Raw genomic sequence first — 12,837 nt, 5'->3', positions numbered from 1 at the left:
CATTTTGACTAATCCTCGTCGTTGTAGATTTCTTTATCAATCTAATTCATACATGTCTTTTAACGTATCTTCAAAGAATCCTAGCTGCTCTATTCCTGTTGATTATGTCAAGCTAATATAAGATATTCCTTCTCTATTACTTTAATAATATAAATCGATAGAAGTTGCTGGTTAGTTCATTTAGATTCAGTAGCTTATACAATAAAGTTAGTAGCTTATACAATATTCCATGGTCGGTGTCCATCAGAGGTATATCTACCACTAACGGGACACATTATGCCACCGCTCAGTGCCCTTATCTATTCCTGTAACGGATTCTTTTTGTCCTTTTTATGTTATAACTAGTTTTTTATTAGTATTTAACCACAATTTGAACATCTTAAGACAACAAATCACCATTTCATTCAGAGAAAATGCATTTCATTACACATTAGTCGTATAGATGGCCATCGTACATTTTAAAGATTAAGATGCTTTTGAAAAATCCATTGGTCTGAACCCCTAACTGCCACTGCTCACTTATGCAGGGATTCTTGAAAGCATACTAACTACCTACTACGAAGTAGCCATACCAACTAACTACTGATCGTACTATAATCTATCTATCTATACCTAGTGTTGATTCAGTCGGTAAGCACAAGGCATGCCGCGCCACTACAGCTGTCAAACATTAGTCAAATTATATTTGATCAGCTGGCCGGTAGGCAGGGATCATGTCAAGTTTCAAAAATGAATAGGAGTTGGCCGGCCTTCACATCGCACGCACAAGCTGCCTAGCGTTAACCACTAATACTGGAGCAAGTTAAGTACTATGTTAATACCACTACATAAGAACACCGCTCAACCTCTCTCTAGAGTCTTCCCGCTGCGCAATTACTAGTGCACTACCTTGCCGTTCCGCTTATTTCTCATTGGGGGTAATGCTAAAGAATATCAAGAAGAAACTGGAATGAACACACACAAGACATAGGTAGTTCAGCAACGTGTTAATTAATCACCCAACAAGTTGACTCAATGACACCAGGAAAAACATAAATATCTGCAACGTTAACTGGCACACTTTTTTGCGAGAAAAACTTTCATTCTATTCATCGGTGTCATGACAGCACAAAGAACAACACAAGTAACATAAATTACATTCAGGTCCGTAGACCATCTATTTAGCAATTAGCACACTTTTGGCTTACATCTCACGGGCTCGAACCAATCAAGTTTACAAATTTATTAACTTACTGTAACATAACTAAACTGGTCACAACCCACTTAACTTCATCGAAGATGGACGACGTACATGGATGGAGATCATCGACGCATGCTGGAAACTGGTGGACGTGTGGGAGTGGCACGACTACGACTTGTTGTCGCAGACAAGGGTGGGGCTGTCGTCCTAGCCGTTCTTGAGGTCGGCGCACCTGGCTGCAGTGTCGTCGACCGGTTTGAAGCCACCGTTGCTCCTGTTGACGCTCTTGAGGTCGCAGCAGACTGAGCGGCTCTTGTTGACATTCTTGAGGTTGCAGAAGGAGCCACCGTCACTGATGCCGCTGACGTTCTTGAGGCCATGGACGAATTTGCCGTTGTTGACGTTCTTGAGGTTGCGGACAGATTTGTCGTTGTTGACGTTCTTGAGGTTGCATACGGATTTGCAGTTGTTAAAGTTCTTGAGGTCGCGGACTGATTTGCCGTTGTTGACGTTCTTGAGGTCGCATGTGGATTAGCCGTTGTTGAAGTTCTTGAGGTAGCGGGTTGAGCCGACGTTGCTGATATTCTTGAGTGTGTGGTCGGAACTGCCATTGCTGACGTTCTTGATGCGGTGGAGGAAGCCACTCTTGCTGACGATCTTGAGGCCACAGGTGTAGTCACCCTTGGTGACGTTGTTGAGGGCACGCGCGGAGCCACCATTGTTGACGGTCTTGTGGTAGCCGCCGGCGTTGGTGTTCTTGGGGTTGTGGGCGCACCAGTCGGTGACCTCGCCTTCTTCTGACCGAGAAACCTTCCTGGCAACATGACGCGATCTTCTTCTTCTTCTTCTTCTTCTTCTTCTTCTTCTTCTTCTTCTTCTTCTTCTTCTTCTTCGGTTGGGTTGAGCTGAGCTGAGTGAGGTGGATGTGGTGTTTGCTTTGCTCCGGTTGGGTTGAGTAGTTGGCAATGTATATATAGGAGAATAATGGGTTGTTGACGTGTTCGACCGTCGGTCTCTTTTGTTTTTTGTTGGATATATGTAGTAGATATGCATATTCAATGCATGCATTTGTTATTGACGAATGCAGTTGGTCAATGGTCGTGGTCGTCGCCGCGTTGGTCTTCCTTTCTTATACATCAGAATTAGCGTTAGGTGGAGATTAGGAAGCAGACGGCTAATAGACTAAGGGTAAAATGTACAGTTACATACAAAAATTATACTAAACAACATATGCATGATGTGGTACAAGCGGCGATCCATCTGCGTGTCTATTGTTTACTGGTGCCGACTCGGTCGCGGGTTGCGCACAAGACAAGCTACGCAGTATCACTATTACACAACTCATTCCACACGGTTTCATGGCCGTGTCGACGATCCGTCGGTCATAGTGCATGCGTAGATGGTCTTCTACGATTTGGTTGTCGAGCTATGTAACAGGGAGACCTGCCAAACGAATTGTGTGACGACACCGAAGACTGGGGACGCAATTTATCTAGTTTCCGCTCCCTCAATGGCGTTAGAGCATCTACAGCCGGGCGTCTCAAATTCGTCTCAAACGCTTAGGCGGACGGCCCGGTCATTAACCGGTCATGAAATTTTAACCTAGACAGGCATCTCAAACAGGCCTCTAATGACCAAGCTGGGCCTCTAATGACCAAGCTGTCCGGTGCCCCTCATATCTAGCCCAAATATAGGGCGGATATGGAGTGGCCCGGGCGCGCCCCGGCGCGTCTGCCACGTCAGCCCGGCCCATCCCTACCACACTCTGTCCCCACAAATATCTCCAATCCGAAAATCCTACCTCACTATGGTCTCGCTCCATCTCTTCTTCTCATCCTTCGATTTCTCTGATTCGATCCAGTTCGACGACTCCGGCGACCAAGTCGAGTTTCGGCAACCGCTCCGACTCCGAATTCGACACCTACAAGGAGTTGGTCCTCCGCATTGCCCTCGAGAGGTCCAAGGTGGATACGGGTGCAGATCCGAATATGCTGCCTCACATCTCCCCCGCCGGCGAAGCAAGGACGCCGGCACTGGCCACACCCGGTCTGCACGCAGCTCCGCGATGGCTGCGCAGTCTGCGCCTCAGCCACGCTGTCTACTGCCCTCGCCGGCCACTGCTCCACACAGGCAGTGGTGGGTGCTAGTGCTCGCACGGTCTGCCCAGACTCGCATGCTAGAACCGGAGGCGCGTGACGCCCGCCGCGAGATGCAGCGGACAAGTGAGACGTACGCGGCGGAGAGTCTGTGCGCCACCACCGCGGGTTGCCGACGGAGCCTAACGAGGACGAGCGGCACCTCGCTGGTCGCTTACGACGGCAACGACGGACGCTCGGCAGCTCCGTCGGGAGAACACCAAGGCGCTCCGGCTTGCCATTGAGGAATCAGAGCACGAGGCGGCGGAGGCAACGGTGGAGGCGGCTCGGTTGGCGAAGCTCAAGCGGCAGCACGACAGGGCCATCCGACGGCTCAAAGAGCTGATTGTCCTCTCCGACTCTGACTCCTCCGACGTCGACGACCATGGCGCCTCGTCCGACGACTCGGACGATCCTCCACTAGCCGCCGAAGCCAACAGCAGCACCGTCGACCAGAAAGGGAAAGGGCCGGCGAGGAAGTGGTGAAGATTTGTCTTCTCCACCTTAATTTCAAGTTTTAGATGTAGTTTCAAGTTGTCCGTCGTATTATGTGCATTACTAGATCATGATCGCACGTGTTGCTGCGCCTGTTCGGTTCTGATGAAGTTAGAATATCGTGTAAATATTGGGAAAAAGATAAAGAAAAAAATCACATAAGGTACACCTATATTAGAAAACGATGCAAATATAATATGATAGTAAATAATGCTTGCTAAGGGGCCAAACTTTGATGCCCGTCTTGTTGTGATGTCGCCATGACAGGTCAAATGACACATAACAAATAAGCTTCTATAAAATATAATTACCCACCGAAGCTTTAAAGGATCACCAACATAATTTCAGGAACTCTTTGATGAGACGAACATGTGGCAATTTTCAACAAAAGAGTGTCATTTTCACTGTTTCATAGGCATATACAACAAGTAACAATTTTGACAGTGGATAACATTTTTCTTACGACATAACACATAAAATGCAAACTAAGAGTATGGAAATTTTTAGTTTTTTTAGACATATAATAGTGAGCGACAACTTTCACAATGTTTGAGATTCCCTCTTTACACCTCATATCGGCTAATATGATTATGGCGTGGCTTACATAAAGAGTGCAAGAGAGAACTGCGTACTTTTCGGGCCATCAAACTTTTCAGGGATCAAAACCTCTCGGTGGTTTCTGAGATATCTGATGGTTCAATAACAAAATGGTCATCTAGACCTACATGCATACTAAATTGCGCAAAGCAGCATGGTTAGTAGTGCAATGTGGGGGACTATTGCAAACCAGACCCATAGTGTGATTCAAAACTTGTGTTTCTCACTTTCTGAGAATATACATCGAGAGGTAATTATTCACATAATGGGAGACTGTTTTTTTTTTGAAGAAAATAATGGGAGACTTTCTACAGGTACATATATGAGATAGACATCCCAACCTCACCAACTGAGAGACACAAAAACGGATAAATTGACTATGGCAATGCCACTACCAAAGAAGCATCCAGACGGGACTAATGAATCGTCCACGGTTGATTTGCACATACTTCTTGGCATGCCTGACTTAACCCCAACAAAAGGCGATGGGCATGTCTGCATGTGCATCGCACACGAGATAAGGTAAAAAATAAAACACATTAACCTCATTCCATAGTGATAAAGATCATTCCATAGTGATAAAGAATCTCACAATTTAGCTCAACGGGGTGGATATAAAAGTGTTTCCTGGGACAATGTTTTTGGAGTTACTATTTCCCGGGACAAATAAGTAAGAGCAATTATCTCACAAAAAAAGTTCAGAGATTAAAGCATTAGCAGTGCTCACGGCCGCTGGGGATGAAAGCACGCACTACTTTTTGGGTTACGATCACGTTTTACACTTCATCGGGGGTGGTGGGACGAACGCACTCACCCACCGGCCCAGTAAGCATTCGTGGCCCGATCAATCACAGCTCACCCAGCTAGCTCCACGGAGCAGCGGCCCAAGAGAAATACCACAACATCAAAAAAGAAAGCGATCGACTTAATTGCTAGCGATGGCAAAGCGCTGTAGATCGATCGACTTAATTGCTAGCGAAGGTAAAGCGCTGTAGATAATCAGACGGCTAGCAATGGCAAAGCGTTGTGGTTGCTCCTAGCTAGCTGAGTTATACTGTTTAGTAATGTAAACTTTGGCTATCTTTTGAAAATCCGACTGTGATCTTTTGGTGAATGGATTGTGTATTAGTATGTCCGTTTCTATGTCCGATGATCTGCAATGTTTTTATCAGTGTTGCATGGTTTAGTATGGATATAAAGGATCGGATATGACATATGTGGATGTGGAAGATGAAATTTCTGAACTGACCGGCCAGTGCCCGCGGACGAGCCTGCGGGCGTTTTAGGGGTCGGATTTGACATGTCCAGCTGTAGATGCTCTTATAGGCTCTACGTCAATATTTTTCCTTTTCCACTCTATCGTCCACAATTTTTCCTCACCAGCGATGTGTTTCAACTACCTCAGAATACTCATGCACTCGAGGTCTCCACACATTACAAGAAATCACATGCACATCTTGACGATGGCTCTTAACTCTCCCCCCCCCCCTCCTTTCTCCACCGAATGGTGGTCATCCATCGCCTCACTCGTGACATCTTCCTCACCGTCTTTTCCTCATTGCTCTGCCGAACTATGATTGCTTGGCCCGGGGTACTGTTGTGTGGCCGCCTCCTCGGCGCTAGCAAGCCCGGTTTTTAATCCTTAATCCCGCTTGGTATGAATTGTTGGGTCTTATCCATGCATCGGTCATACCAGAAACACACACGTGAAAACGTATGCTCGAAAAGTTCTGCTGAACGCACGTCTCATGCCTCTCAATTCTTTATTTCTCTCCTCATTTTCTCGTGCTTACAACTCATAGAACCAGTGTTTCAAAAAAACTGAAAATACTAATCAAGTATGAGTTAGACTCACGATAAACCCTCTCAACTAACTAGGACACAAATTATCCAATTTACTCTAAGGATGCTAATCAACTATCTTGAGTGAAATGTGTCATTAGTTCATTAACTCAAACTGATTGCACACTTTATGCTAAGAACATGAAAAGTGCATGATATAGTCCATGAACTCATTTATTTGATTTAATAAGTCCAAAACAAATTAGGTGAGGAAAACCGGCCATGTGACTGCCATGTTGGCATAGCTTGGACTGCTCATAAACTGATTAATCTTTAGAGGCCTAGGGCCATTTTTGCAATAGTGTTTATGGCTTGCTCAAGTTACGCTCGATCGCTAGCTTTCTAGCTATCAAGTGTTGCATTTGGTTGGATTTGAATGACTGCCCTAACGAAGGAACAAACGTCTTGCTAACCACTAGAATGTTAAATGCTTTGCGTACAAATATACAGAGAATATTATATATTACAACACTTTCTTTGAGCTGCTGATTGGTATTTATATTGTAACCGGAGGAAAAACTATTACTAGCTACTACCAGGTAGCAGCTAGCTACTACCATATAGTACATACGATTCTTTGTCTTAATAAGCCGCTAGGCGATCAAAGCATGCAGCGTATGATCAGAGTAGATGCATGGATGAGAGAAAAAAAGAGATGTGTGGGTTTGGCTGTAGGATTGCCTGCGAGCTCGGTTCAAAACAAATGAAGGGACTGCCGGCGAGCTCATGCATGCGAGTTCAGATTTCCTCTCCAATTACATACACTACAACTCAAAATTCTATTGGTCGGTGATCTACTTACTTCTTCCTTACATTGTGGGTTCGAAACCCACCCAAATCATTTATTTATTTTCCTCCATACATTCGCGGACAGAAGGAAACACAACATGCATCGAGCCAACAGAAGAAAAACTAGCGAGCCATGGACACTCTTGCAAAAAAGAAAATCGCGTACAGATTAATCTTCTAAGCGGTCCAAGAGGTACGCCAACGTGGCAGCGACATGGACATTTTGTTTCTCTCCCAAATCTGTTTTGACTATTTGATCAAATAAACAAGTGTAAGGGTTAATCATGCACTTCCAGAGTTTTGGCCTAAAGCGCGCAATCAATTTGAGTTAGTAGCCTAAGAGCATATACAGCCGGACTTGACAAATCCGACAACTCAAAGGCGTGCCCGCGAACACTGACCTATTACGCCTCAAATATTTGATTCTACAACCGAATATCTCAAATTAGAAAACCTCAAATCCATATTATTACATGCAACGTGAAACCTAATCTAAGCAGAGCTCGCCAGGTTCCGCCGCGACCATGTCCGGCGGCCGACTGCGCACCCCATGGAGTTGGTATGGTCGCCGGCAAAGTAGAGTAGGGCATGAGACACGAGCCGACTCACAAGACTCAAGGCGCCGCCGTCTCCCATGCCCTACTCTTTCTCGTCGGAACCCGGAACCCGAACGGTGCTGGTGGATGTCAGATCGATGATGTATCCTTCCTTGGACGAGTCGGCGACATCCAACATGACGTGGTTGCGAGGCCCGAACTGTTGCACCATACGGGGCGCCGGAGAATGCGACTCGGCCACGCCGACGTCCACCGCCGCGAGGGCTGCCATCGCCTCCCGCGCCCACTGCCGCGCACGACGGGCATGACGCGCCATCTTTGCGTCGGACGATGCCCATGGTGCGTCCATGGCCTCGGCGGGCCAATGAAGGGGTTGCACGTCTGCCATCATGTTCGGACGTCAGACAAACCGCACCGCCACGGTGAGGCAGCGATGGCACACCTAGCGTCGGATCCATGCGCCATTTGGGCGGACGCAATGAATTCCCGACGGAAGGAGTCCGAGCATTGCCTCGCACAAGCCTCCTCACTGGAGAGGCGGAGCGCAAGCCGAACAACCATCTCCTCATCGGAGCCGCGTGGGAAGAGCTCGGGGTCGACGGATCTAGAGGTGAAGGACTCAGATCCACTGTCGGCCATGCCGGAGACGGCCGGAGTTCGCCGGAAGGGAGCTTGGGTAGCGAAGAAGAGTGGAGTGAAGTGGCTAGGGTTTGATCCGACGAGCGGATGGGGAGAAATATATGTGGGGTCATGTGGGCTAGTGTGGGCCAGGTCCGACGTGGTGGCGGACACGCCCCATATCCGCCCCATATTTAGGCTGGATATGAGGGGTGCTCGTCAGCCCGGGCGTTTGAGACCCGTCTGAGCCGCCCGTCTGAGTCGAATTTTCGTGACCGATCAGTGAGTGGGCCATTCGTCCGGGTATTTGAGACGGGTTTGAGATACCGACTGTTATAGATGATCTGATGATGTGTTTCACTTAACTATGTCCATCGAATATGCACCCAGAGGACAGATGCGCGGCATGCAACTCTCGCAGGAGAAAAAAAAAGATGCACGACATGCAAGCCGAAAAGAAACTCAAATTCCAAAACCTACGAGAACATGGATTTCCCACGTACGGCACTAGCTAATCCTTCCCGTGTACACCAGTTTGGCTACTCAAAATATTCAGTACACAGTCAGCCTGCTCAGAAGTGCATTAGCTTTTTTCTTCTTCGTTTTTTTAGGGGAGAAGTGCATTATCCTCGCAAAAAAAAAAGTGCATTTGTTACGAGGTTCAGTAGTGATGAAGCGATCAACTGGAAGGTTTAAAGAAAGATAGATTATTCTATTGACAGAGGCTGAGATTTTAATTTTTAATTTTTTTTTTAGCATCAGTACAGACACAAGCGCTCATATACACGCGCATACACTCACCCCTATGAACGCACACGCGCACACCCTACCCCTATGAGCACCTCCGAGAGACTGAGCCAGCATATCATCTTGAGATTTACGAAGTCACCGCAGGCGCCTCGTCGTCGACGGGAACGTCTCCTCCCACTGAAAGCGCATCGCCGGAAATCCTGAAATAAATCCAGGAATAATGCGAGCACCAGGATTTGAACCCTGGTGGGTTGGGGATACCACTGTCCACCTAACCATCTCAACCACAGGTTGGTTCGCTTAATTCTTTAAACTTGATACGTACATTTGTTTAATGGTACGAAACATTTTTTTACCATATGCAAACATATTTTTATGTTCTATATAATGTTTTTGAAAATGTCAGGTGTCAGAAAACATTTTTAGATTCCCAGAAACAAAAACATATTTTTTTAACCTATGAACATTTTTGTTAAACGGCACATACATTCCTTTGAATTACACAGACATTTTATGTACATTGTGAAAAGATTTTTAATATGGTACGTACATTTGTTTTGAAGACAATTTTTTTTAATGTGACAAACATTTTTCATAGACAATATTAACATTTTTCAAATGCATGACTAACATTTATGAATATTTTCTGTACCATATTGTTATATAAAGGGTCATTGTATCAAAAAATTTATTGACATTTCAAAAATATCTTCCATTTTTTTAAATTTTATTCCCAATTCAAAATTTTCAAAAAGGTTTTTGTTATCCATATTTTAATTCACAAATTCAAAAAATGTGTTGCGTTTGAAAAATGTTCAGGATTATCAACAAAAGGTTTGTGCTTCAACAATTTGTTCGCAATTACGAAAAATGTTGTTGTTTTTACATACAAAAAAAATGTTCATAGCTGCAAAAATTGCATGCGCTTTTTTCAAAAAGTTTGAATTTCAATTTATCCGCTGTTAAAAAAAGATTTTCAAACATTATTTGCCTTTACTTGATCACAATTTCCAATAAATGTTTATAAAATTACAAAAAGTTTTGGATCTGCTGTTACTTCTTTATTTTTCCCGCTGGTTATAGGCCACTCAGTCACGTGAGGTCCACTGATAGTAACCGCCCTTCACTAGCAACGGGTCCGGAGATCGGTACCTTCCGGAGCAGCATTTTTGGCGACTTTTTTACGACGTACTTCCTCCGTAAACAAATATAAAAACGTTCAGATCACTACTTTAGTGATCTAAACGCTTATATTTTTCTTTACAGAGGGAGTAGCTCGCTAAAGCGCTCTAATGGGCCAGCCCTTCAGGACTCCGCGCGTACGCTGCGAGCCTATTTGACAGAAAACGCGTCTAATAGGGGGTCCATTACTTGCGCCAATTCTGCGCCTTTTGCGCCCGATACAGGCGTTTCAACAAACGGGCGCACACCCCCCTCCCCTTCGTTCGCTACTAATGGGCCGGCCCATCTCCACGTTCGCTATATCTTTCTATAACGCAAAAAAGGGGATCGAAGGGAGATTCAAACCTGCGACCTACTGCTTCGTGAGAGTTGGCAACAACCATCGAGCCACCTAACCTGGTGTGCAGAGTTACATCTTTTCTCTCCTTTCTTCTTTCTTCTTTCCTTTTTCCCTTTTTCCAAATTTTCTTTTTTCAAATTCGAGAATTTTTCTTCCTTCACGGCTTTTTTTCTGAAAAATGGACGAACTTGGTGTTTACAAATTCAATGAACTTTTTCCATAATCGATGTACTTTTTTCAAATTCGATGAACTTTTTTTAAATTCGGTGAACTTTTTTCGAGTCCGATGAACTTTTTTTCCAAATTTTGATGAACTTTTCTCAAATTTGGTGAACTTTTTTCAAATCCGATGAACTTTTTTTCAAATCTGATGATTTTTTTTTTCAAATCCGATGAACTTTTTTCAAATTTTGGATGAACTTTTATCAATATCGATGAACTTTTCTTTCAAATTCAATGAAAATGTTCAAATTCGTGAACTTATTTTCAAATTTAATGAACTTTTTTCTCAAATACACGACTTTTTCTGAATTCATGTTAACATTTTTTTAATTCCTTTTTTTCATTTTTTTTCATTTTTCTCAGAAAGTCAAACGTAAATGGTGCAAGGAGGACCAGTCAAGCACGAGTGGTCAACTGCCAAACGAGTGTCTTTTATTGTCGAGGCAAACCGAGCGAACGGAGCGCATCGAGAGAAGAAGAGGCGCGTTCCGTGCAACAACTTGCCTGGCAGTTGGGCCGGCCCATGGAGCGGGGGCGCGTGGGCGCTGCCTCCCCTACCTGGCGCTGAAGGCGCTGAGGAGGAGGTCTCATTACTTGCGCGAGCACTATATCTTGCTTCACGCGACTGCTTGTTCTGTCTCACTCAAGGGAATGCCCCGCTCTGTAGCTACTGGGCCGGCCCGTTAGTGTACGTTTGAAAAAAATTAAAGAAAAATGGGATAAACAGGATTCAACCCTTGGTCTGCCAGCTCACAGGCATCTCTGCTGGCCACTACGCCAGCTTCAGCTTTGTGCAACATAAAAGGGTGTGATGTAGGTGAGGGTAAAAGAGTTGGTTTTGCATTAGTTTTTCCGGGATTTGGTATTTCTTTTGTCTTTCTTTTTTCACCGTTTTTTCTTTGTTCTTTATTTTTTTTCCCTTTTCTTCTGTTTTATTCGGGTTTCTCTCTGTTTTTTTGTTTTTCCTTTCTCTTCTTTTCTTTTTTCTTATCCTTTTTTCTTTTCAATTTTATTTTGGCTTACCTTTTTTTTCATTTTTTATAGGTTTCCTTCTTTTTCCTATTTTTATTTGTTTTTCTCGGTTTTCAATCTACATCTTTCGTGTATATCAAGTACATTTTTGCATACACATTTAAAATTATTCAAATAATTTATTCACTTTTTTAAAATACTAATTCAACATTTTTTAATAATTATTTAATATTTCCATATACATGATCAAATATTTCATCATTTTTTTAATATACGGTCAACATTTTTTCTATGCGCTTTCTGCAGTTGTGAAACGTTTGGATAATTTTTTATGAATACTTGTTTAAACTATTTGAAATACATGATCAACATTTTTCACACTCATTTTATATTTTTTATATAAATTTTCCGTATACATAATCAGCATTTTTTCTATACACATTTAACATGTTTCAAATGCTTTGCCAACATTTTTGAAGTTAAGTTTTTTCAATGCATGGTCAACATTATTTCTATACACATTTAACATTTTCCAAATTCTTGATAACATTTTTGAAATGTTAGTTCAAGATTTTTTTAAATGCTTGATTAATATTTTCATATACATGGTGAAAAGATTTCATCATTTTTTTAATACATGTTCATCATTTTTTTTCTATACACATTCAACATTTTTAAAACGCTTCATTAACATTTTCCAAGTACTAGTTTAACATATTTTCAATACAAGATCAAAAAATTTCACACCGATTCTATTTATTTGTAGACACTTTTTCATTGTCAACAATTTTTTTTGTACAAATTAAAAAAATTGAAATGCATGACTAACATTTTTCAAAACGTTATGAAAAGTATATTTTGTAGTATATATGTCCCGAATTATTGGAAGTGTAAACAAACATTAAAAAAAGAAAACAAAAAGGTCAAACTAGCAGAAAAAAGGAGGCAGTGGTCTCGAAATATTGCAAATACGACCCCAGTTTCAAACTTGATTTTAAAACTTTGATCGCACAAATTCTTTTGACTAAAAAACTCATGGAGAAAACATTTGTGCCAAAAGGGAGGCTCGGGTTTTTATGTCATTATTGGACTAAAAAGATAAATAAGCATGACTCAAATAATAGTTGTGAGAATGAGGAATAAAAAATTAAAATGAAA

General features: G+C 43.1%; 1 protein-coding gene across 1 annotated transcript; it reads right to left on the bottom strand.

Moving 5' to 3' along the window:
- Positions 1–1,112: 1,112 nt before the first annotated feature.
- On the bottom strand, positions 1,113–2,113 carry LOC125522405 (uncharacterized protein PB18E9.04c-like). The gene has a single exon (XM_048687464.1). The coding sequence runs from the start codon at positions 2,002–2,004 to the stop codon at positions 1,303–1,305; it is 702 nt and encodes a 233-aa protein (XP_048543421.1). The 5' UTR covers positions 2,005–2,113; the 3' UTR covers positions 1,113–1,302.
- Positions 2,114–12,837: the final 10,724 nt, after the last annotated feature.

Source organism: Triticum urartu, chromosome 7, assembly GCF_003073215.2.
Source record: "Triticum urartu cultivar G1812 chromosome 7, Tu2.1, whole genome shotgun sequence".
Taxonomy (NCBI): Eukaryota; Viridiplantae; Streptophyta; class Magnoliopsida; order Poales; family Poaceae; genus Triticum; species Triticum urartu.
Note: the sequence above shows the minus strand (reverse complement) of the source record. Positions and strands in the feature narration are given on the sequence as shown.

Coding starts and splice junctions, on each gene's coding strand:
- LOC125522405 (XM_048687464.1), bottom strand. CDS start 2,004: ATGTTGCCAGGAAGGTTTCTCGGTCAGAAGAAGGCGAGGTCACCGACT.